Raw genomic sequence first — 19,782 nt, 5'->3', positions numbered from 1 at the left:
TGTTGCCTTTGGTAGGAAAGTAATTCTGCTACATTAAGCTCCCTTGGTCTCTGTGTTGTAGTGTTATAGCACCAGATATACAAGGCTGTAGGAGTTATCTTTCTTCTCCACAACACTTCTTACCTGCATGCGGAGGGTGACCTAGTGCTGTCTTTCCTTGTGTGAAAGTCCAAGCATAATGGAAAGAGTAGAAAAACAAACTAATTTCTAGGGAGTGGTCCACTAGAGGTTTCAGCTTTACTTATTTGAATGGAACAAAAGTAGTTTCCCGATTTCTTTCTGCAGATTACTAAAAAAGTCACTATCCTGAGACTTTTGATTTTGCCTGTAAGGCCTCTCAACCACATCTTTAAGCCCTGCACTACAGATGAGGTGCCCAGTTATTGAGTAGCTGTGAAAAACATGTGTTCATGTCTCTCATTTGCAGAGCCTGTTGTCACCAGTAGCCTTTGGCTTTGGATGTGAGTACTTTGCGCTGTTTGAAGAGCAGGGAGTTGGTGTTCAATGGGACAACTTCTTTGAGAGCCCACTAGAAGAAGATGGCTTTAGCATCACCACATCTGCTGTGATGATGTTGTTTGACACGTTCCTCTATGGGGTCATGACCTGGTACATTGAATCTGTCTTCCCAGGTGAGGTTTGCTTCAGTGGGAAGGGTCATAGCTTCACGCTTTCATGTTTCACTCCTTTAACAAGATGCTAAATAAATGCTTTTTTAAGCAGAGCTGCAGGAAGGTCCTGGAGAAAAATCTCACTCCAGCAGCACAAAACTGTTGTTGCATCTTCTAGCAGTGACTGTTTCCCCAGTTTCCCAGCACAGAGGCTGTGCCCTGTTGTGATGGCTAAGCTAGCACCAGGAAGTTTGGTGCATTTCAGCTCTTAGAATCTTAGAATCACTGAGGCTGGAAAAGACTTTAAAGATCATTGAGTCCAGCCACAACCTAACCATACTACCCTCTTTTCTATGAACTGCTAATACTGCAGTAATTCTGCAGACACTGCTGGGGAAGGGGGTGTGGCTGAGGAGGGTGAGCACTGATTATATTAGCACCACACATGCTAATTCTAGCATAGAACTAACCCTAAAATGAAAATTCCAGAAAAGAGATTACTTTTACTCTGAAGGCTGGCAGTAAAGATCATCTTAGCCATGCCTAACCTAGAGGTTTATGGAGGATGGAATACTTCCCGTCTTGCTGTGAAAGCTAAGATGAAAAAATGATTAGCTGCAGATGAGCTCATGTAATGCTTTTCCCTCTTTAGGCCAGTATGGGATTCCCAGACCTTGGTACTTTCCTTTCACAAAATCTTACTGGTTTGGTGAAGAATCCCAGGACAGGCAGCACCTTCATCCTGACCAGAAGGGGCCCACAGAAGGTAAGCACTGGACTTGAAGGAAGCTGCAATGAAGCTTTGAGGTCTCCTGCTTTGAAAGGAGAGTTCAATGGCAGAAGTATTAGCCTGGCTAAGGTGAAAATTAATTATCTGTTTGTTCTCAGTTTGGGATCAGGTGCTTAGAGAAACCCAAGGTACTTAGACAAGCAAGCTCAGAGCTGTGAATTCCTCTAGTTTCTGCTGACTGTAGTGACACCAGAGATTCCTGTGCTCCTGGTGTAGTTGGTAGAGTGAGAAGAACTAAAAGGCAATTATGTGGAAGATTTCTGTCAGTGAGTAAGGAATGTGGTCAGTTACTCATTTCTTAATGGATCTCCACATGCTTAGGGGAATATGATGTTTGTTAGAATTTCCACATAGTTAAATGATGTTTTCAAAGCCCATCATATTCTCTTCTACTTTTCTCTGTTTTCCTTTCAGTTTGCAAGGAGGAAGAGCCTATGCATCTGAGTCTCGGTGTCTCCATCCAGAACCTGGTGAAGGTTTATCGTGATGGCAAGAAAGTTGCTGTGGATGGTCTCACACTGAATTTCTACGAAGGGCAGATCACATCATTTCTGGGACATAACGGAGCAGGGAAAACCACTACAATGTAAGATTAATTTAATACTTCAATATGGTGGAACTGTCTCTAAATATTACTGTTCCTATCAGTATAATGCAACTGCTGTATAAGTGCAGTGGAGATCCACTGATGGTGCTTCGCTGATTTCAGAGGAGCTTTGCTGACTTACTCCAATTGTGCAACTGTTTAGAAGATGCACAGATACAGAGAACTGAAATGGGGAAGGTCATTCAGATTGATGCTGTGCCTGAATGCATCTCCTGGCAGCATTTTTTAGTAATCTCATTTGTGATTCTGACTTATCAGTGAAAGGAAATGAACTGAGCTTGAAAGGCTGGGAAGCTTTTAGAGAAAAATGTATTTCCTTCAAGCACCACCATGCGGGTGTGCTTTGATCACTGCATTAAAACCACTGGAGCCAATTTTTCATCCATTAGTAATATGCATCTCTTGGACTGCTTCCCTAATTTGGGAGCTCCCAAAAGCTTTCACTCACTCTTCACTCATCCATCGTATCACGTACAGCAGCCACTTCTTAGTGCTGGAATCTGTTGTCTTTGTGCTTCAGGTCCATCTTGACTGGCTTATTCCCTCCTACTTCTGGCACTGCCTTCATCCTGGGTAAAGATATCCGCTCAGAGCTCAGCACCATCAGGCAAAACTTGGGTGTCTGTCCACAACACAACGTGCTGTTTGACTTGTGAGTAACATCCATCATATGCGGGGCTGGTGCTATTGAAAGTTTGGGTTCCTTAGGAAACACTAGTGTTACATGAGCTAAGACAGCTATATCTTTAGCTGTGGCAGACAGCAGGGTGGTGTGAGATTGGTATAAGAGTGTTGTGATTATTAGTGGGTTCATATGTGACTATGAATTATTGACTTGAGCATGCAGTCTCATTTTTCTCCTCTCTTCAGAGAAATCCGCTACATTGAATGTAACTTGGCTAAATGGCTTAACACTGCCCACTGAATTGGGATGTTCTGGTTACTTTATTGAGCCCTTTAAAAGGAGTATTATTTGCCGTGGTGCTGAATAGCAACATTCTGAAATCAAGCCGTAACTGAGCACACCCGATCTGTAGCTGCTTTCTAAAAACTCAGGCTTAAAGTTGTTTACCTAGGCAAACAAATATGCTTTGTGTAGTGCTAATGCAAGGATGAATTCCAGCTCACATCTGTGCCCTGAATTTGCTCTTGTTCCCTAGGCTGACTGTGGAAGAACACATCTGGTTCTATGCTAGGCTCAAAGGGTTGCCAGAAAAGAAGGTAAAAGAGGAAATGGAGCAGATGGCAATGGACGTTGGTTTGCCTCACAAACTGAAAGCCAGGACGAGCAAACTCTCTGGTAGGTTCATCAGCTTTTATATTTGTCAGCAGCTCCCTCAGCTTCAGAAAGGCTGTATCAGTGAGGGCCTGACGGAGGCTACATCACAGATTTTGATTGGATCCTCTGGTCAGATACGTAGGCTGCCACACATTGAAAAAACTAGTTATATATTAAGTACCTAATCATAATAAATGTTAGTAAACTTAACAATCTTATAGTATTTATGTTATCTAATACTGTAAAAAAAAAAAAAAAAAAGCAGTCACTTTTTCTGAGCATTCTGTACTTGTTTCCATCTTGACAGGGGGCATTCCCTCACACCATGGAATCTGTTTACCTATAATATAGCTGCCTGTTACATATATTCTCCAAATGCTAACTAGAATATTTGGTTTTTACAGGTTTAGGTGGAGGTGTCTCAGACCCTAACCTTCAAGTAACTTAACGCCTATATCATAGAATCTCAGAATGGTTTGGGTTGGAATGGATTTTGAACATCATCTAGTTCCAACCCCCCTGCTATAGGCAGGGATGGCTCCTGCTAGACCAGGTTGCTCAAAGCTCCATCCAGCCTGGCCTTGAATGCTTCCAGGAAGGGGGCATTCACAACTTCTGTGTGCAGCCTGTTCCAGTGTCCCACCGCCCTCACAGTAAAGAATTTCTTCCAGATGTCTAGTCTAGATCTACCCTCTTCCTCTTTAGAGCAATTTCCCATCATTCTGTTGCTACCTGCCCTTAGAAAAAAATCCCTTCCAAACACTGTGAACACTGTGCATTTCTTATATAGGCTTTTTTTCCCAGTTGATATCTTTCCCCCCTTTTCAGGAATATCAGGATTCCTGAATCAGTCTGTGCCAGGTATCTGGGGACTGGGACTGTTTTGTCTCTGACTCAACTATCAACACATTTGGCTTCAGTAAAGGAGAGCAGATAGTCAAAGGTTGGCTTCACATTGAAGAGCATAATATGAAATATAATGTCACTGCTGCCTCTTACACACTCCCACTGGAGGGGAATCTCTTTGGGCACCTGTTCCTACAACTCAAGCTTTTTCAGACCTGCTCCAGATCCTCAAAATTTGGTTAGGCATCTGAGCAAAGTGTGTGGTACTGCTGATGCTAAGATACATATGATTCATTTATAGAGGGGTTGTTGGTTTCCTGTAGAGGAATTGTGCTCTGCTGGGGAAAACTATCCTGATGAATTATTCTTTGTCCTGAAGGTGATGAGACCCTGAACGCATAAAACGGTATCAGCACTCAGTCTTCTCAGTGCTCTATTTTGATTTTTCTTGGAGAGCTCAATTTTCACTGTTCTGTTCTTTGCATCAGCCTGACCCCCTGTTTCTTGTTGTACCTTTCAGGTGGCATGCAGAGGAAGCTCTCAGTTGCCTTAGCCTTTGTTGGTGGATCCAAAGTTGTCATTCTGGATGAGCCCACAGCTGGAGTGGATCCTTATTCTCGGAGAGGGATATGGGAACTGCTTCTGAAGTATAGACAAGGTTTGTGGTCTTTTTTTGTGCTCCTAATGTAACAACATTGTGAAAAGCAGAAGAAAATCAATCTCTGATTCACAACTGTTCCCAAAATAGCGGTTTGCCTTTGCAAATCCATTGTTGCCTGTGTTGAGAAAGGAACAAAGCTTGCAGGATAAACACATTCTGCTCTCACCTGTCCTCGTCTTTCATCCAGTTCATGTCAGAGTTCACTGAACAAAGCTACTCACTGGATTGTCGGGATACTTAAAGACAGAAGGTCATGCCTTATGTGCATCACTGTCCTGTTTTATTGTAGCCATGATTGCTGATACTGAGTTAACCTACTTCAGCTGAGTGTAATGATGATGTGCAAAGGGTGGGGACAGTATACCTGTGACAACAGTTGTGACACTTTCCCATATAACTAACCTTGTTCAAACAAGCTACAACTTGGAAAACAAACCTCCCATTCAACTTCATGACAAAAACCAGATGGAAATGGCCTTTCTTGGCTTGGAAACATGAGTGTAGTTGACATACTGTAGTGTCTTCCTTTTCTTTCTTCCAGGCCGCACTATCATTCTTTCCACACACCACATGGATGAGGCAGACATTCTGGGGGATCGAATTGCCATCATTTCTCATGGCAAGCTCTGCTGCGTTGGTTCTTCTCTTTTCCTGAAGAATCAGCTGGGGACAGGCTATTACTTGACCCTTGTCAAGAAAGATGTAGATTCCTCGTTGAGCTCCTGTCGAAACAGCAGCAGCACAGTGTCCTATCTAAAGAAGGTACAGTGAGCTCCTGCTGGTTATATTGATCTCTCGTGAGTGAAATTTTAGACTTATAGGAAGCAGAAGTTAAGATTTTATATAACAGAATGTATTGAAGAGAGATCTCTTATTCTTTAAAAGAAGCCTTGCTTGCTTTCATAGGTACTATGTCAGACCACATCTACTTAAACTTTTGCATGGAATGCATGTCTCCATTATAGTTTATTTCAAAGTTAATTGTTTCCAAAGCTGTTTGGAGAGAGACAGGATAGATGAAATATTCATCTCTCTAACACTTATGCCTACTGCTGTGACTTCTTGCATTTATTTTAGTCCTTTGTAATGATGCATCACCTTTAATTCAGACTCTCCTATAGAGTATCCAGCATGCTGCAGCATTTGCTTAGAGTTACAAAGATTGTAGCATCCAGACATGCCTATTCCCTAACTGAACTAACATTGTTTACTGGTTATCTCCTCTTTTGTGACTAGGATGACAGTGTCTCCCAGAGCAGCTCTGATGCTGGCCTTGGCAGTGACCATGAAAGTGACACCCTGACAATAGGTAAGGCTTGGAAAAAGAGTATTACATTTGGTCCCCTGTGCTAACATTGTTCTTTCTTTGACCAGTAACAACAGCCTTAATTTTGTCCAATTATTGTAGCAACACAGAGGCTTTGTTATCAAGATCATGGACACAGTAATTTTAAATCCTTAAATAATGTACTTTTGTCTAGTGAATCACTTTGAGTTCACTTTGACTATTGAAGATGGCATAGTTACTGCACCTGCTTATGAGTATGACTTGCAGGACTGCCAGTAGCTTGTAAAGATCTCTTGAATTCTTCAAATAAAAATAATAGCCAGGCTTGAACCCACGCCTTTGCTGAATGTTAAAAAGAACCCATATTTTTCATAGAAACAAGCAGCTTTCCATAGTTGTCCCATTTTACCTCCTTCTTACAGGGTTTTTCAGACTGACCTCTTTTATCTGCATGTTGAACAGAATAAAAAGATGAACATTATCATTTCCTTTGGTTCTTCTAGATGTCTCTGCTATTTCAAATCTCATTACAAAACACGTCCCTGAGGCAAGACTGGTTGAGGACATTGGTCATGAGTTAACCTATGTCTTGCCATACAAAGCTGCTAAAGAGGGAGCTTTTGTCGAGCTGTTCCATGAAATTGATGACCGTCTTTCTGATCTTGGCATTTCCAGCTATGGCATTTCTGAGACCACCTTGGAGGAGGTGAGTGAGCTAAAGTTTCTTTTTTTTTTTCACTTGAACAAGGGAGAAATAATCATGGAAGAAGTAAGAAAAAGGCAGTCTTTTCTTCCTGTATATATTTGTCTTTTTGTTGTGGAGCAGGCTGTGCTGTGCTCCACTCCAAAACAGATTCTCTTCTGCACCATTGAAGTGTGTGCATTAAAAATGGACACATAATACAGGCAAGCATAGGCCCTTTGTATTCAATTGCACATCACTGAGATGTCATGCAGAGGTTAGCCCCAGATTGGTTTATAATGACTATGTATACACCTTTGAGGTATTTTTGGGGGTGCTTTGTACTGCACTTAGCTGAAAGCATGCATTTTTGATACTAGAGATTGTTGCCATAGGCCCCTGTCAGAGGACTGTGTAGGGCTGTTACTTGTGACTGTTTTAACTGACAAATTTAGTACCAAGGTCTCTTTCAGATATAGGAAGTAGCTTGTTTTTAAGATATACTGAGAACTGATTTTGGAAAGGAGAAACATCTGCTGTGTGGTTTCAGGATATGCTTCTGGAAGCCAGAGAGGAAGTTCATGCTCCCGTAACCCAGGGAATAAACCCTGTATCTGTTTTCTTGCTGCACACATCAATCTTGGGCACTCTCATGGCATTTCCTGAGGGAGTCATCGCAGTATTTCTTCCCTTCTAGTTTTAACTGACACTTATTGTGGTCTTTCAGATCTTCCTCAAAGTGGCTGATGATAGTGGTGTGGATGCAGAAACATCAGGTGAGTGCTGTTGTTTCCTATGGTGTTGAAGGAAACTTAAGGGAGAGACACTGTCACTTGTTTAAGCGCATGGCTGACGAAGTCTAGAAATTTCAGGGGTACAGTTTCAACGCAGGCTTTAGCTCCCTGGGCAGGAAAGAATCTAATGGGTATATCAAATGAGGAGTGTTCCTGGCCTCACCTTTGGAGGGGTGAGTGACCTTTACATATGGAGGTGTGCCCAGCTATACAGTGACATATGCTTTGGTGATAGTTCCTATTTGTGGCTGAATTGGAACTCTTGTGCAGTGAGATTTTTTCATGACATAAACCAACTGTTCTTACTATGTTTTCACTGTGTTTGTGTACTGTTTCTTTCTGCCTGCTCACCTGGACAGTTTCTAGTATTTGAGTGTATTGTGAACTTGAGTGACACCATCTACTCTGAAGAGTAAGAAAAATTATTGATAGAGCCAAACTGCAGCACTGTCTGACTTTCTCTTGTCTCAGAGTAGCTCAGTACTCTTGCAGCATCTCCTGAAAAACTAATGCTAGAAAACTGTAATTGGTGTTGCATGTGTATTGAGTATTTTCCTTGAGTGAGAGCAGCCTCAGGTTTCTGTGGCTAAATAAAAATAAATAAATACATGTGCAGAGCACAGGAAGAAGCCTCTAGGACAGAATGTGAAAACTGATGCATAAATCATGTGAGCTCGTAGAGTAGCAGTCATGGTTTTAGCTTTTCCTGGACTGGAATCATTCCAACTCTGCTTCTCAGTCCACAGATGGAAGGTCATGTAAAAAGAAAATGATATTGCTTTGCTTTTTCCTGTACTAATTGGAGATAAATTGAAGCAGTTCAGCTAACCATAACTGTTTTATTTTCAGATGGGACACTGCCTGCCAGAAGGAACAGGCGTGCATTTGGAGACAGACAGAGCTGCCTTCGTCCATTTACAGAAGATGATGCATTTGACCCTAATGATTCAGACATTGATCCAGGTATTGCTAGTTCTGAAGCCTGTTTTCTTCGTGTGAACACTCTTTCACATTACAGTTAGTGCAGATTACAAGGCTGAGAGTGCCAAAGGAATAGTGGTTTACTTACCTTCAGAAATCGTGGGTAATGCAGTATCCAGCAGTGCCTGCTCCATCTTCCTGTTAAGACTCAGAGAGATAAAGATGTAAATGCCGTTCTGTGAACTTCTGTTGCTTTCTCTGCTTGTTGCTCTCTTTTTTTGATAAGTGAGAGTAGTTGGTCCAGCCTTTACCTTGTTAATTCGGCACAGAAGTGCTGAGGGAATATCTCTGTGGGCTTGTGTGTAAGAGTTCTTTCTTGCTTCTTGCTAGCAGAATCCAGAGAGACTGACCTTCTCAGTGGCATGGATGGGAAAGGCTCCTACCAGATGAAGGGCTGGAAGCTCTCCCAGCAACAGTTCGTGGCTCTGTTGTGGAAGAGGCTGCTTATTGCCAAGAGGAGCCGGAAGGGCTTCTTTGCTCAGGTAAGATCATCCAACATGTTTAAAGTTCCCTCATAAAGGACAGCTCTGAACCACATGCTTTGCTAAGGGTTGAAAGCAGAAAGAAAGAAAGCAGAAAGAGAATCCATCACCAAAACTGGTCTGCACTGACATATCTGAGCAAAAAGGGGCTTGTGCAAGTGAAAACTTTATAACCAAATGGTTGCAAGCTATTCTTGCATGGGAAAGTTGCAGGTAAGGTTCAGATCCAAAGCATGTGGAGGCCGAGTTGTTCAGAGCTGAAGATAAGCCTTGCCTTGGTGTCTAGAGATGCCTTGGTAAGTCACAGAATCACCAGGGTTGGAAAAGTCTTATGAGATCACCCAGTCCAACCATCCATCTATCACCAGTATTTCCCCACTAATCCATATCTGTTATTACAACATCTAAATGTTTCTGAAACACCTCCAGCGACACAGTGACTTGGCTACCAAACTGGGCAGCTCATTCCAGTGCCTGAATGCACTTACAGAGATTAAACATTTCCTGACATCCAATGTGAACCTCCCCTAGCTCAACTTGGGGGCATTCCCGCTAGTCCTGTAACAAAGACTATATTTGGATGCTGGATAAGTCTTGAGCCATTGACTTGCTTGAAGCTGATGATGCCTCTGGAATGTTCACCTTAATAAAAAAGGCTCACTCTCTCCTTGTTATTTCAGATTGTGCTGCCAGCTGTCTTTGTGTGTATTGCTCTCATGTTCAGCCTGATTGTTCCTCCCTTTGGGAAGTATCCCAGCCTGGAATTACAGCCCTGGATGTACAATGAGCAGTATACTTTTATTAGGTATGTTCCTTGTGGCTGAGAAATAATGCTAAATCCTTAAATTCTTTTCTCTTCTGCTGAATTGAGTTACTGAGTACTGAATTCCTCATCTAATTGTTTAAACTTTCTTTCTGCATTTAACACAGAAGTACATTTTAAAGGCATTGTACTATTCTTAAACCTTTAAATGCCTGACCTAATACTAGCAAGGCCATTTCAATTTCTGTATGGTGCTGTGAGTCTGATGATACTGTGCACTCAAAAAGCAAAGATGAGTGCTCATAGATGAAGTGTTTTTCATACTTCAGTTTCTACCCATGTTCTTTTCCTGAGGTTTTTTACTGTGTTCTCAGCTTTGCTCTGTTGCTGTTTTTGATGAATGCCTGTTATGCCACTTACCTGGTGACATTTCTCTGCTGTACCCTTAGTAATGATGCTCCAGAAGATGCAGGCACTCAGAAGCTTTTGGATGCCCTTCTCAATAAACCTGGCTTTGGAACACGCTGTATGCAAGGACACTCCATCCCGTAAGTAGAACTCAGTGCTGCAAAGGAGAAGCCCAGACTTGGCTTTTGGTCTTTCAGTAGATTAAGCCAGCTTCAGGGTTTGATACTTAAGCATATCCAGGGCAGAATTTAAACCAAAAGGCCTGTATTTGTGTTCCCCCCCCTCCCCCCCCCCTTTTTTTTTTTTTTTTCTATTTGGGACCTTTGGGAAAGTTGCTGGCACTTAATATGGCAAGAGAGTGAGATATGAGTGCAAGTCCTCACTGACAGAGATGGAACAAAGATGATAATCTCTCCCTCAAATTACTGTTTGGTTCTGAATGAAGAATAGGACCTAGTAGTGTTGCTGTGTGCTTTTGACAGTCCTATTTCTGACTGCACTAGAAACCCTGATTAACACCTCCACAAATGCCAGCAGACAGCGTGGAGAGCCAACAGCACTTGCAGTGTTTCCAATCTCTGACACTGTCTTGCTGCATGGCCTTGGGCAAATAACTGAAGGTCTGGGTTGCTTGTGCAGATAGAGTATACAGTCTGGGACAGTCTGTTCTTAGGCCGGAAGAATTGCAGTTCATCATCATAGGACAGTGAGGAAGGGGGTTGGAAGCCCATGCCCTAAACACTGACCAGTTATGGAGAAGTAATTTGTTATTTTCAAAGCAGGCACAAGGGCAGACTTACTTGGCTGTGGGTTCTAGGAGGAGGCTACAAATCACCGACCCTCTGACACTGCCTAGAGGGAGAGCTATGTTTTGATGCCCCTGGGGCAGAGAGGCATCCAAGAAGCAGCTGTCTGCTGTGATCTTCTCTGAGCTCTGAATGCAACATGTGCTGGGACTGATGGAAGTAAAGCACTCTGTTTGCTGTGAGATTAATGAGGAGAGTATCCAGTACAACTCAGTATTGGGCAGACTCAATCACTTTAACACTACCATCTTAGAACCTGTTCTTTTGTTCTGAGCTGTTTGTTTCAGTGATGACAATCTCCCTTTGTCCTGCACCCTGCTTCTTGTCCTGAGTACAGTGGCATGTGTTACTTAAATTACTGTGAAGCAAAAGCCACCACTGTTGTTTCTAAAAGTGCATTTGCCCTGCTTCTGTCTTAACACAGAGACACTCCTTGCACTGTGGGACAGAAGGAATGGACCACTGCTTCAGTCCCAGACTCAGTCCTAGAAATCTTGAGAGGCAACTGGAGCATGGAGAACCCTTCTCCATCTTGTGAGTGCAGCAATGAGAAGATCAAGAAGATGCTGCCTGTGTGTCCCCCTGGTGCAGGCGGGCTGCCACCCCCACAGGTAGGATGGAAGTTCGTGGTCCTGAAGTGAGAGGTGGTCCTGGAGAGTAGAATGGCTGGGTCTGGTTGCTGTGTGCAGCACTGAGCACAGTCTATCTGATTTGGTGGCTGCATTTTCTAATGGCTACTCATCTCTCTTTCTTGATGACACTAGCGAGAACAAGACACTGCTGACATCCTCCAGAATCTGACAGGTCGCAATATATCTGACTATCTAGTGAAGACCTACGCGCAGATCATTGGGAAAAGGTAACTGATAAACACACCCCGTCTCTTACATCTGCACCAGATACAGCTTGCTGTTAATAGCATGCTGCATAACTCAAATAGGCCTGGGCAGCGCATACTTTTCAGCAGTGGGACAGATCTCAGCTCAAACTGTTCTGATGTATGCATTTTTCAAGTGTCCCTGCTTTATAGTGATGACATGGCAGCTCTGGGGAGCAGAGGTGGGCATGTTTTGAATCTTTCAGGCAGAGTGTTAGTTAAGTCTGGATGCATACCTGAGACAAGTGGTGGGACATAGAGTGATAGAAAGGTTTGGGTGGGAAGGGACCTTAAAGGGATGTGCCAGATGTGAGGAAGTGCTGCACTCTTTTCCCTGATTGTTCCTGAAGCACTAGTAGCAGTTGTCTCTTTTTCTATCCATAACACATCTGCTTTCTTTTCTCTCTTGACAGCTTAAAGAATAAAATCTGGGTGAATGAGTTCAGGTGAGTTACTGCCTTTTCTCTAATTTGTTTATGTCCACCAATAGTGTGTTTAAGACAGACTTACTCCACTTCATAGTTTATTATATGTGGCTCTCAACTGCTCAGTGTCCACGGTGTACTGTTAAGGATAAACGGGAAGAACAACCCCAGGGAACGCTGCTGAAAATCCCACTGCCTCATGTGGAGAGCAGTGCTGGCTTGAAAAGATTTGCAATAGCATTACTCTCCCACAGGAGATGCTGTTTTTCCAACCAAGGGAGGCAGGCAGATGCCTTGCTTTGCCTGCACAGGCAGCAGGACAGCTGTGTTCAATCAAGGCTATCTATTTCATTGCAGACTGAGAGCACTGTAGTCATAAGCTGAGTATTTAACCTCTGAAATAAGAATCAGGAGGCAGAAGGGCTAAACAGCAGTGTGGAAAGATCATACTTTCTGTTTTTTGTAAGAGTGGAGACATTTGCCTCAGTTATGGTGCAAACATGGAAGACAAATAGAAGGGAAAAGTGGTCTTTTATGGAACTGAGCATGCAGTTTGGTCTGTGCTTCACTCTCTATCTGTACTCGTAGGTATGGAGGCTTTTCCTTGGGAGCCAGAAGTTCCCATGTGCTTCCTCCAAGCAATGAAGTCAGTGATGCCATTAAACAGGTGAAGAGGATCTTGGAGCTAGCACAGGTGAGCTGCTATTTCCTTAAATCCAGATTGCTCTCATGACAGAATTCTGTTACTTGGGAGATGACTTAGAAGCTGTAAGAGGAGAAGAGTGTGTATGTTAGTTTTCCAGTGGCTTCTCCCCTCCTGGAGATTTTCGGAGCTGAGTGTTTGAGGGCAGCTGAATGCTCAGAAGAACCACACTTGTCTGACACTTGCACAAACTTTCCTTTTAAAAAACAGGTTCTCCCCGACACCAGCTGCAAGCCAATGGAAGAAACAATAACCTTCCAAGTGTTTTTTGGCAGGACAGGGAGGGCTGTCTCAAGGGAATTAACAAGTTGTTGCTAGCTCTTTTAAAACCTCACTTCAGTGCTTCTGTGCTGAGTCTGTCCTGGCTTAGAAGATAATCTGGGACACTGCTTTCTTCTGAGACTACCTCTAAGCTCCACTGTCTCTGGAGTTTGCCTGCAGCCCTGGTTAATATTTGTCACTGGGGCAGGAAAAAAAACAAAACAACAACAACAAAAACCACCAGACCTACGGCTGACTTGGTGGGATTGCAGAAGGGTACTGGGGAGGAAGAAAGCTATGCTTTCTTAGCCTTCTTACCACTGATGCCTTTGAAGATACTGGCTGCAGACTGGAAAGAAAACTGTTAAAGCTGTGAAAAACTTAGTGTGATTCCCAGAGTTCGGGACATCGGGGAAGGTACTATCAAAGAAGAAGTAACTGTCTTGTTACTGTTTGCAGGGGAGTTCTGGAGATCGATTTCTCAACAGCTTGGCAAGTTTCATGAAAGGTCTGGACACAAAAAACAATGTGAAGGTAAGTCAGCCATCCTTACTGCTCTGGTAACCTGGGGTTGTTTTTAGGTAGCAAAGCCTCAGCAGTTTGCATCAGACAACTGTGCAGACTAGAGCTTTCTACATTTAAATTATTAGCTAGTGGAGAAGATTTGATTCTTCTTAGTTTCCCTGAAATCTGTTTCTCCCTGGAAGTCAAAAGTCCAAAAGGATGTGCAGGAATGGCAGCTTTGTTTCGAGGGGAGTACTCTTCCTCCAAATGCCTCTGAAGGTTATTGGTCAAACTGTGTGTCCAGTCCCTGAGCAAAGTATCTGGAAATAGAGAGAAATAAATAACATTACAAGATAGAAGTTAAAAGATAAAAGGAAGTTCAAGAAGGAAAACTGATATACCTGATGCCTTTCTGACACTGATGTGGTCTCTTGCAGGTGTGGTTCAACAACAAGGGTTGGCATGCCATTGCCTCCTTCCTGAATGTGATCAACAATGCCATTCTTCGGGCCAACCTGCAGCAGGGCAAAAACCCTAGTGCTTATGGGATCACTGCCTTCAATCACCCACTCAACTTGACTAAGCAACAGCTCTCTGAAGTGGCTCTGTAAGTCCTAATGTGAACATAGTTGGGTTTGGGATAATCAGCTGGTGATTACTGGAAACTGGCGACTCAAGAAATGCTGTTGGGTCGTTGATGGGCAGTCAGTAGGTGGTGGCACTGAGATTCTACCATGTTGGCCTTAATGTCTGTAGTCTGGACAAGCTGCAGCATGCGCTATTGAGCACTTGCTCATAAACCAGCACTACTTTTTGATTCTAGTTTAACTCCTTACTACTCGAACATAAGAGTCAGCACTAGTTATGTAAGGGATACAGAAGTTGCTTACTCTTATTATGTAGCCTGTGTAAACTTAATCAGCTGTGTCAAACAGCGTGTCATCACTGTTTCCCATGCTGCTGTGTTCACAAAGCTGCAGTAGTTTCTCTCAAAGAGTCTGTAGGCAGCCAGGTGTCACAGAGTGAAAAGGAATATCTTTTTTGTATGAATGTGGTTCTGTGTTTCTCGGTGCCGTGCAAGTTTTCTGTGTCTGAATACCTCAAACTGAAATTTTTGAAAAGAAACAAAATTCTCTCATTTTCTGCTTCTTGGAGAATTACAACAGTGTGACCTGGCCCATCCTTGACTCACCATGGATATGGTCATTCTTTTGTCCCACAGTACCACCATTTGACTGAGATTGATAGGTCCTGTTTAGTTTTGCTCACTCTCTCAGCCTTGGGGTCTTAGTCCAAATTACTGAGATTCTGACAAGTTTATTACTATTACAGTGTCAACCAGAACTCATAAACTGTGTGCAGATACATTCTTCAGGTTTTTCAGCACAGTATGGCTGTTGACAGAGACACCTTTGAACTTTAAAACGAAACAACAACAACAAATCCCAACCCTAGTAAATATGTTGTGTGGGATACAAAGTTAGATAGGACAATGGTGAGGAAAGGAGAAGGAATGCTGTGTTGAAGTGACCAAACATTGTGCAGGCTGTGGGGCTGTTTTTGAGACACTTACAGGCTTTGTGTGTTGTCTTGATTGTACAGATAGAGAGTAGCCCTGTAGTTGATATAGCCTGATGTGGCCGTCCTTAACCATTGCAAAACAAGAACAGCAAAAGGAGAATCAGTTTCCATATTGTCCACATGAACTGCCTCATTTTGTCTTGAGGGACACAGTACCAGCATACAAACACTTTGCTTTCATTCTTTTTGTCTAGGATGACCACGTCTGTGGATGTCCTAGTCTCCATCTGTGTGATCTTTGCCATGTCCTTTGTTCCTGCCAGCTTTGTGGTGTTCCTTATCCAGGAACGTGTCAGCAAGGCTAAGCACTTGCAGTTCATCAGTGGTGTGAAGCCTGTGATCTACTGGCTGGCTAACTTTGTCTGGGATATGGTAAGGGCTAGTCTAAACTCCATGGCTGTTTTAACCTGTTCTCCATCGTGTGTTTGCAGGGTGTCCACTGAAATGAAAAGCATAGCTACGGCTATTGGGTACTACATTAATTCATCATGTAACAACTGTTGTGCCTTTGACTTCTACCTTTGCTCTCTTGGGCAGTAGTTCATGTAGATGGGACAAAAAACACTGGACTGAGGGTGGGCAACCATAAACTCCATTTTTAATGCCACTTGAAAATATTTGCCCCAGAACGTTGGCTTGCATAACTCCTTGCTCTGCTCATTCAAAGCAGGCTTTTCAATCTGAAATGTCCAAAACCTGTCTTACCAGTTACTTATAGAGGACCAAGAAGTGTGAATCTTGTATACCATGCTGTTGCTTACACATGTAATTCTGCTATGAATTTCCCCTTGCAAGTAGACTTGGGAACACTCAAGGATGTTGAAAAATGTTGGTTCAGAGCAGGAAGATGCATTAGTTTTTCGTCATCTAGAAATGAATCTAAAGCTGTATTTTTCACCTTCCAGTGCAACTACATTGTTCCAGCCACACTTGTCATCATCATCTTCATCTGCTTCCAACAGAAGTCCTATGTATCTTCTTCCAACCTGCCTGTACTTGCTCTTCTTCTGCTTCTCTATGGGTAAGGTATCTCTCTTCTGCAGGATGATTAGAGACTCTTAAGTTCAGAAGTTTCTTACCTGATGTTGTTGCCTTTCATCTTGCAGTTGGTCTATTACTCCTCTCATGTATCCAGCCTCCTTCGTATTCAAAATCCCCAGCACAGCATATGTTGTGCTGACCAGTGTGAACCTCTTCATTGGCATCAATGGTAGCGTGGCCACCTTTGTCCTGGAGCTCTTCACCAACAATGTAAGTCTTCCTAGAAACTCTTCACTGACTTGTGCTGATACATTCTAATTCCACATTGTTGCCATGTTGCCCTGACAAACTCCCAGCTTGTAACCCTTGCTGCAGGGTTTTAAATGTGTTTAAACATGTTTGATTTTAATTTTTTGCGCATTCTTCACAAGGGGCAGTTTCTATCTACTGCAGGGCATTTCAAGCACTCTGTTGTCCTCTGTTTTGCTTTCAGAGATAAATATATCACTGACTGTACTGGAAACTTTCGGATTTCACTTCAGCTTTTCCAAAGCCAGATGCCTATTGGGGAAGGTCCAATTGTCCCTCATGCCCACATGTAACACAAGGTGCCTAAGCAGGCCCTGTTCGGCACATGTTAGTGGGAAGTACCTCTGAGGGAGCCCTGTGGGATTAACTTGTTGATTGCACCACCTGCCTGTGGGCATGAGGCAGCCATCTTTGGTGGTGATCCCTTTTGTTATAAGATGTATTTTATCTCAGCTGAAACATGCACTTTCTTGAAGATAAGTGCCTGGAAGAACAGTAAAGTAACCTCTCTTCAGGACAAGGGGCAGCGTGCAAAAAATGGAACACAGGAAGTTCCATATGAACATGAAAAGGAACTTTATTCTCAGGGTGACAGAACACAGGAGAAAGCTGCCCAGAGAGGCTGTGAAGTCTTTTTCTCTGAAGATATTCAAAACCCATCTGGATGCTTTCCCATGTGACCTATTGTAGGGAACCTGCTTTAGCAGGAGGTTGGACTTAATGATCTCCAGAGGTCACTTCCAACCCCTACAATTCTGTGATTCTCTTGTCAGTGTGATCTATGAACTAAGTCAGCTGGAAAAGGATTACAGCATCCATTATTGGCTATAGAGGGGCTACCTACAGCCACTGAGATAACCAGTCTGTGCAACCACAAGTTTCCCATCTCCTCAACCTGTAGTCTTTTGCATGTTGCCTTTTGTAGGCCTTGCCTTTTGGACTGAACATTTGGAGAAATCTCTCCTTTGGTGTAGATTGCTAGCTTTAAAAGCATCTCAAACAAAGCAGGAGCACTGACTGTCTGGAGGAGCTGTGGGATTGTTTCTTGGCAGAATATTCCTAATCGCACATTTTTTGTGGGACTGCAGTGCTGCTAGCTGGCTGCAGGTGGTAATTCACAACATGGCATCACATTCAGCAGGTGGTGGCTTTTCTCTGCTCAGACAGCTCACTGGAACTTAATTTTGTCTTAACAGAAGCTGAACAACATCAATGACATCCTAAAGTCTGTCTTTCTCATCTTCCCTCACTTCTGCCTGGGACGGGGTCTTATTGATATGGTGAAAAATCAGGCCATGGCTGATGCTCTGGAGAGGTTTGGTAAGTGAAATTGTGTGAGCCTGCTCTGGATTAACACCCTTTGTTCTTCTGACTTTTCAGGAGTTCAGAGTACACAGTTTGCAACACAGATCTTAACAGAGCTGGCAGGTATCCTTAGCTGTCCTCTTCAGGCTGTTTCAAACGCCAAAGAAATCAGGCCCATAGATCCCAAAACTTTGAGTTATTAGAGTCCAGATGCATGGGGGGAAGATCATGAGGCTAAGTGGAAGGAGTGGCTAAGATTCTATAGAGCTGGTTTCTTTTTTTCTCTGGAATGCAGAGGAGAGGTGTGATTCAGTTGCCTTGTGCTTCTTGAGAATGTGGGCTGGATCTTCTTTGGTAGACAGAATTCTTAGTGTCCAGTCAGCTTCTCATAAGAGAACATGCTCAAGCCCAACTTTGCTACAGCAAGAGATGTGTACGCAGTCACAAGTTGTATAGCTTGTCCCCAGTCTCCCCTAGGTGACTGCTCTCATTTCTCCCTCTGACTGAATTGGTGAGCTATAAAGGAAGAAATGATAGCAGTCTCCCATTGCTCTGGAAAAGTGACTGTGGTCATCTTCTCATCTTGGCAGGTGAGAATCGTTTTGTGTCCCCTCTGTCATGGGACCTGGTGGGAAGGAACCTGTTTGCCATGGCAGTGGAGGGTGTAGTCTTCTTCCTCATTACTGTGCTCATCCAGTACAGATTCTTCATCAAACCCAGGTAGGTTGTCTGCTTCACTTTCCCACCGCAGGCAGGTAAAGTTTTCTTTGTTGTTTGCCATGAAGTGGGGAGAAGAGTTAAGCTCCGTCATCTTCTGTCAAGGCTTTACCATGTTGCTCTCTACAGGCCTGTCTATGCCAAGTTACCCCCTGTGAATGATGAAGATGAAGATGTAAACAGAGAAAGGCAGAGAATAATAAGTGGAGGAGGACAGAGTGACATACTGGAAATCAAGGAGCTGACCAAGGTAACAGAAAAGTTTTGCATTTCTAAGACCATTTATGCAAAACTGTGCACTTCACCAGGAGTCTTATTAAGAAAAGCCTGATGGAATCAAAAGGGGAGAATTTTATTAGTGTGGATCTAACTATAATTCTCACACTTTTTTTTTTTTTTTTTATGGTTTCAGATTTACAGAATGAAACGAAAGCCAGCAGTTGACAGGATATGTGTTGGAATCCCTCCTGGAGAGGTAAGCTTGTTTTGTCATTCTTACTGCTTCCATGTTTTTGAACTGCCTAAGAGCAACACACAACACAGAGTAGAGTGAAATTAGAAGCAGGTGGTGTTTAGATCACACAGAAGCGAATAACCTGGAAGTGGAAGCAGTTTATGTCTCAATCTCTCTCTGCCTTTGAAGATGGTAGAGAACTCTGCAACCTTTAGGATGAGAGGTCAAACTATGGCACTCTAAAAGTTTAGCACAGACATGCTATGCTGACACTGCACCAAGGTAATGCTATAGTTGATGCTTTTTCCAAGCCTGAAGAATTTACGCTTAAAATGAAAGTCCAGTTTATTCAGAAAATGCACTGACTTCAAGGTTGTTGCCTTCAGTATTCTCAGTGATGAATACTATAGGACTGGCTCCTGTTCTCAGTGCTCATTTGCTGTTTTATATCCACAGTGCTTTGGACTTCTAGGAGTAAATGGTGCTGGCAAGTCATCCACTTTCAAGATGCTAACTGGTGATACAGATGTGACAGGAGGAGAAGCTTTCCTCAAAGGAAACAGGTAAAGGACAATACATCTTTCACTGCTTTATCCTAAAGAAGAACCTTTGCTGCTTTCTCCTTCAACTTTCTTGATCTTTGTTCCACTTAAAACAAATCTAAATG

The 19,782-nt window shown here is 43.0% G+C and overlaps 1 protein-coding gene and 1 long non-coding RNA gene across 5 annotated transcripts in view; one reads left to right on the top strand and one right to left on the bottom strand.

Moving 5' to 3' along the window:
- ABCA1 (ATP binding cassette subfamily A member 1) overlaps positions 1-19,782 on the top strand; it is a 93,267-nt gene that overhangs the window by 67,016 nt on the left and 6,469 nt on the right. For 3 of the 4 annotated variants that reach the window (XM_015849592.3, XM_015849595.3, XM_015849593.3), the window contains 28 exons: positions 428-632; positions 1,264-1,377; positions 1,816-1,987; positions 2,529-2,660; positions 3,169-3,308; positions 4,654-4,791; positions 5,336-5,556; positions 6,031-6,103; positions 6,586-6,788; positions 7,492-7,540; positions 8,408-8,521; positions 8,870-9,021; positions 9,702-9,826; positions 10,234-10,332; positions 11,423-11,609; positions 11,763-11,857; positions 12,289-12,321; positions 12,889-12,994; positions 13,724-13,798; positions 14,206-14,375; positions 15,544-15,721; positions 16,255-16,370; positions 16,456-16,600; positions 17,836-17,959; positions 18,535-18,664; positions 18,791-18,911; positions 19,074-19,136; positions 19,572-19,678. In XM_015849592.3, coding sequence (XP_015705078.2) covers positions 428-632; positions 1,264-1,377; positions 1,816-1,987; positions 2,529-2,660; positions 3,169-3,308; positions 4,654-4,791; positions 5,336-5,556; positions 6,031-6,103; positions 6,586-6,788; positions 7,492-7,540; positions 8,408-8,521; positions 8,870-9,021; positions 9,702-9,826; positions 10,234-10,332; positions 11,423-11,609; positions 11,763-11,857; positions 12,289-12,321; positions 12,889-12,994; positions 13,724-13,798; positions 14,206-14,375; positions 15,544-15,721; positions 16,255-16,370; positions 16,456-16,600; positions 17,836-17,959; positions 18,535-18,664; positions 18,791-18,911; positions 19,074-19,136; positions 19,572-19,678 — 3,587 coding nt within the window. The remainder of the gene's footprint in view (positions 1-427; positions 633-1,263; positions 1,378-1,815; positions 1,988-2,528; positions 2,661-3,168; positions 3,309-4,653; positions 4,792-5,335; positions 5,557-6,030; positions 6,104-6,585; positions 6,789-7,491; positions 7,541-8,407; positions 8,522-8,869; positions 9,022-9,701; positions 9,827-10,233; positions 10,333-11,422; positions 11,610-11,762; positions 11,858-12,288; positions 12,322-12,888; positions 12,995-13,723; positions 13,799-14,205; positions 14,376-15,543; positions 15,722-16,254; positions 16,371-16,455; positions 16,601-17,835; positions 17,960-18,534; positions 18,665-18,790; positions 18,912-19,073; positions 19,137-19,571; positions 19,679-19,782) is intronic. The other variant, XM_015849597.3, reaches the window with a different exon arrangement.
- Positions 12,815-14,304, bottom strand: LOC146753886 (uncharacterized). Its single transcript, XR_014939799.1, has 2 exons — positions 14,170-14,304; positions 12,815-14,088 (listed from the first exon to the last, which is right to left on the bottom strand). It is a non-coding gene; the product is annotated as an uncharacterized LOC146753886 (long non-coding RNA).

This window comes from Coturnix japonica, chromosome Z (genome assembly GCF_054131305.1).
Source record: "Coturnix japonica strain WE chromosome Z, WE-NBRP24, whole genome shotgun sequence".
NCBI classification, from domain to species: domain Eukaryota; kingdom Metazoa; phylum Chordata; class Aves; order Galliformes; family Phasianidae; genus Coturnix; species Coturnix japonica.
This window is presented reverse-complemented; position numbering and strand designations above follow the sequence as displayed.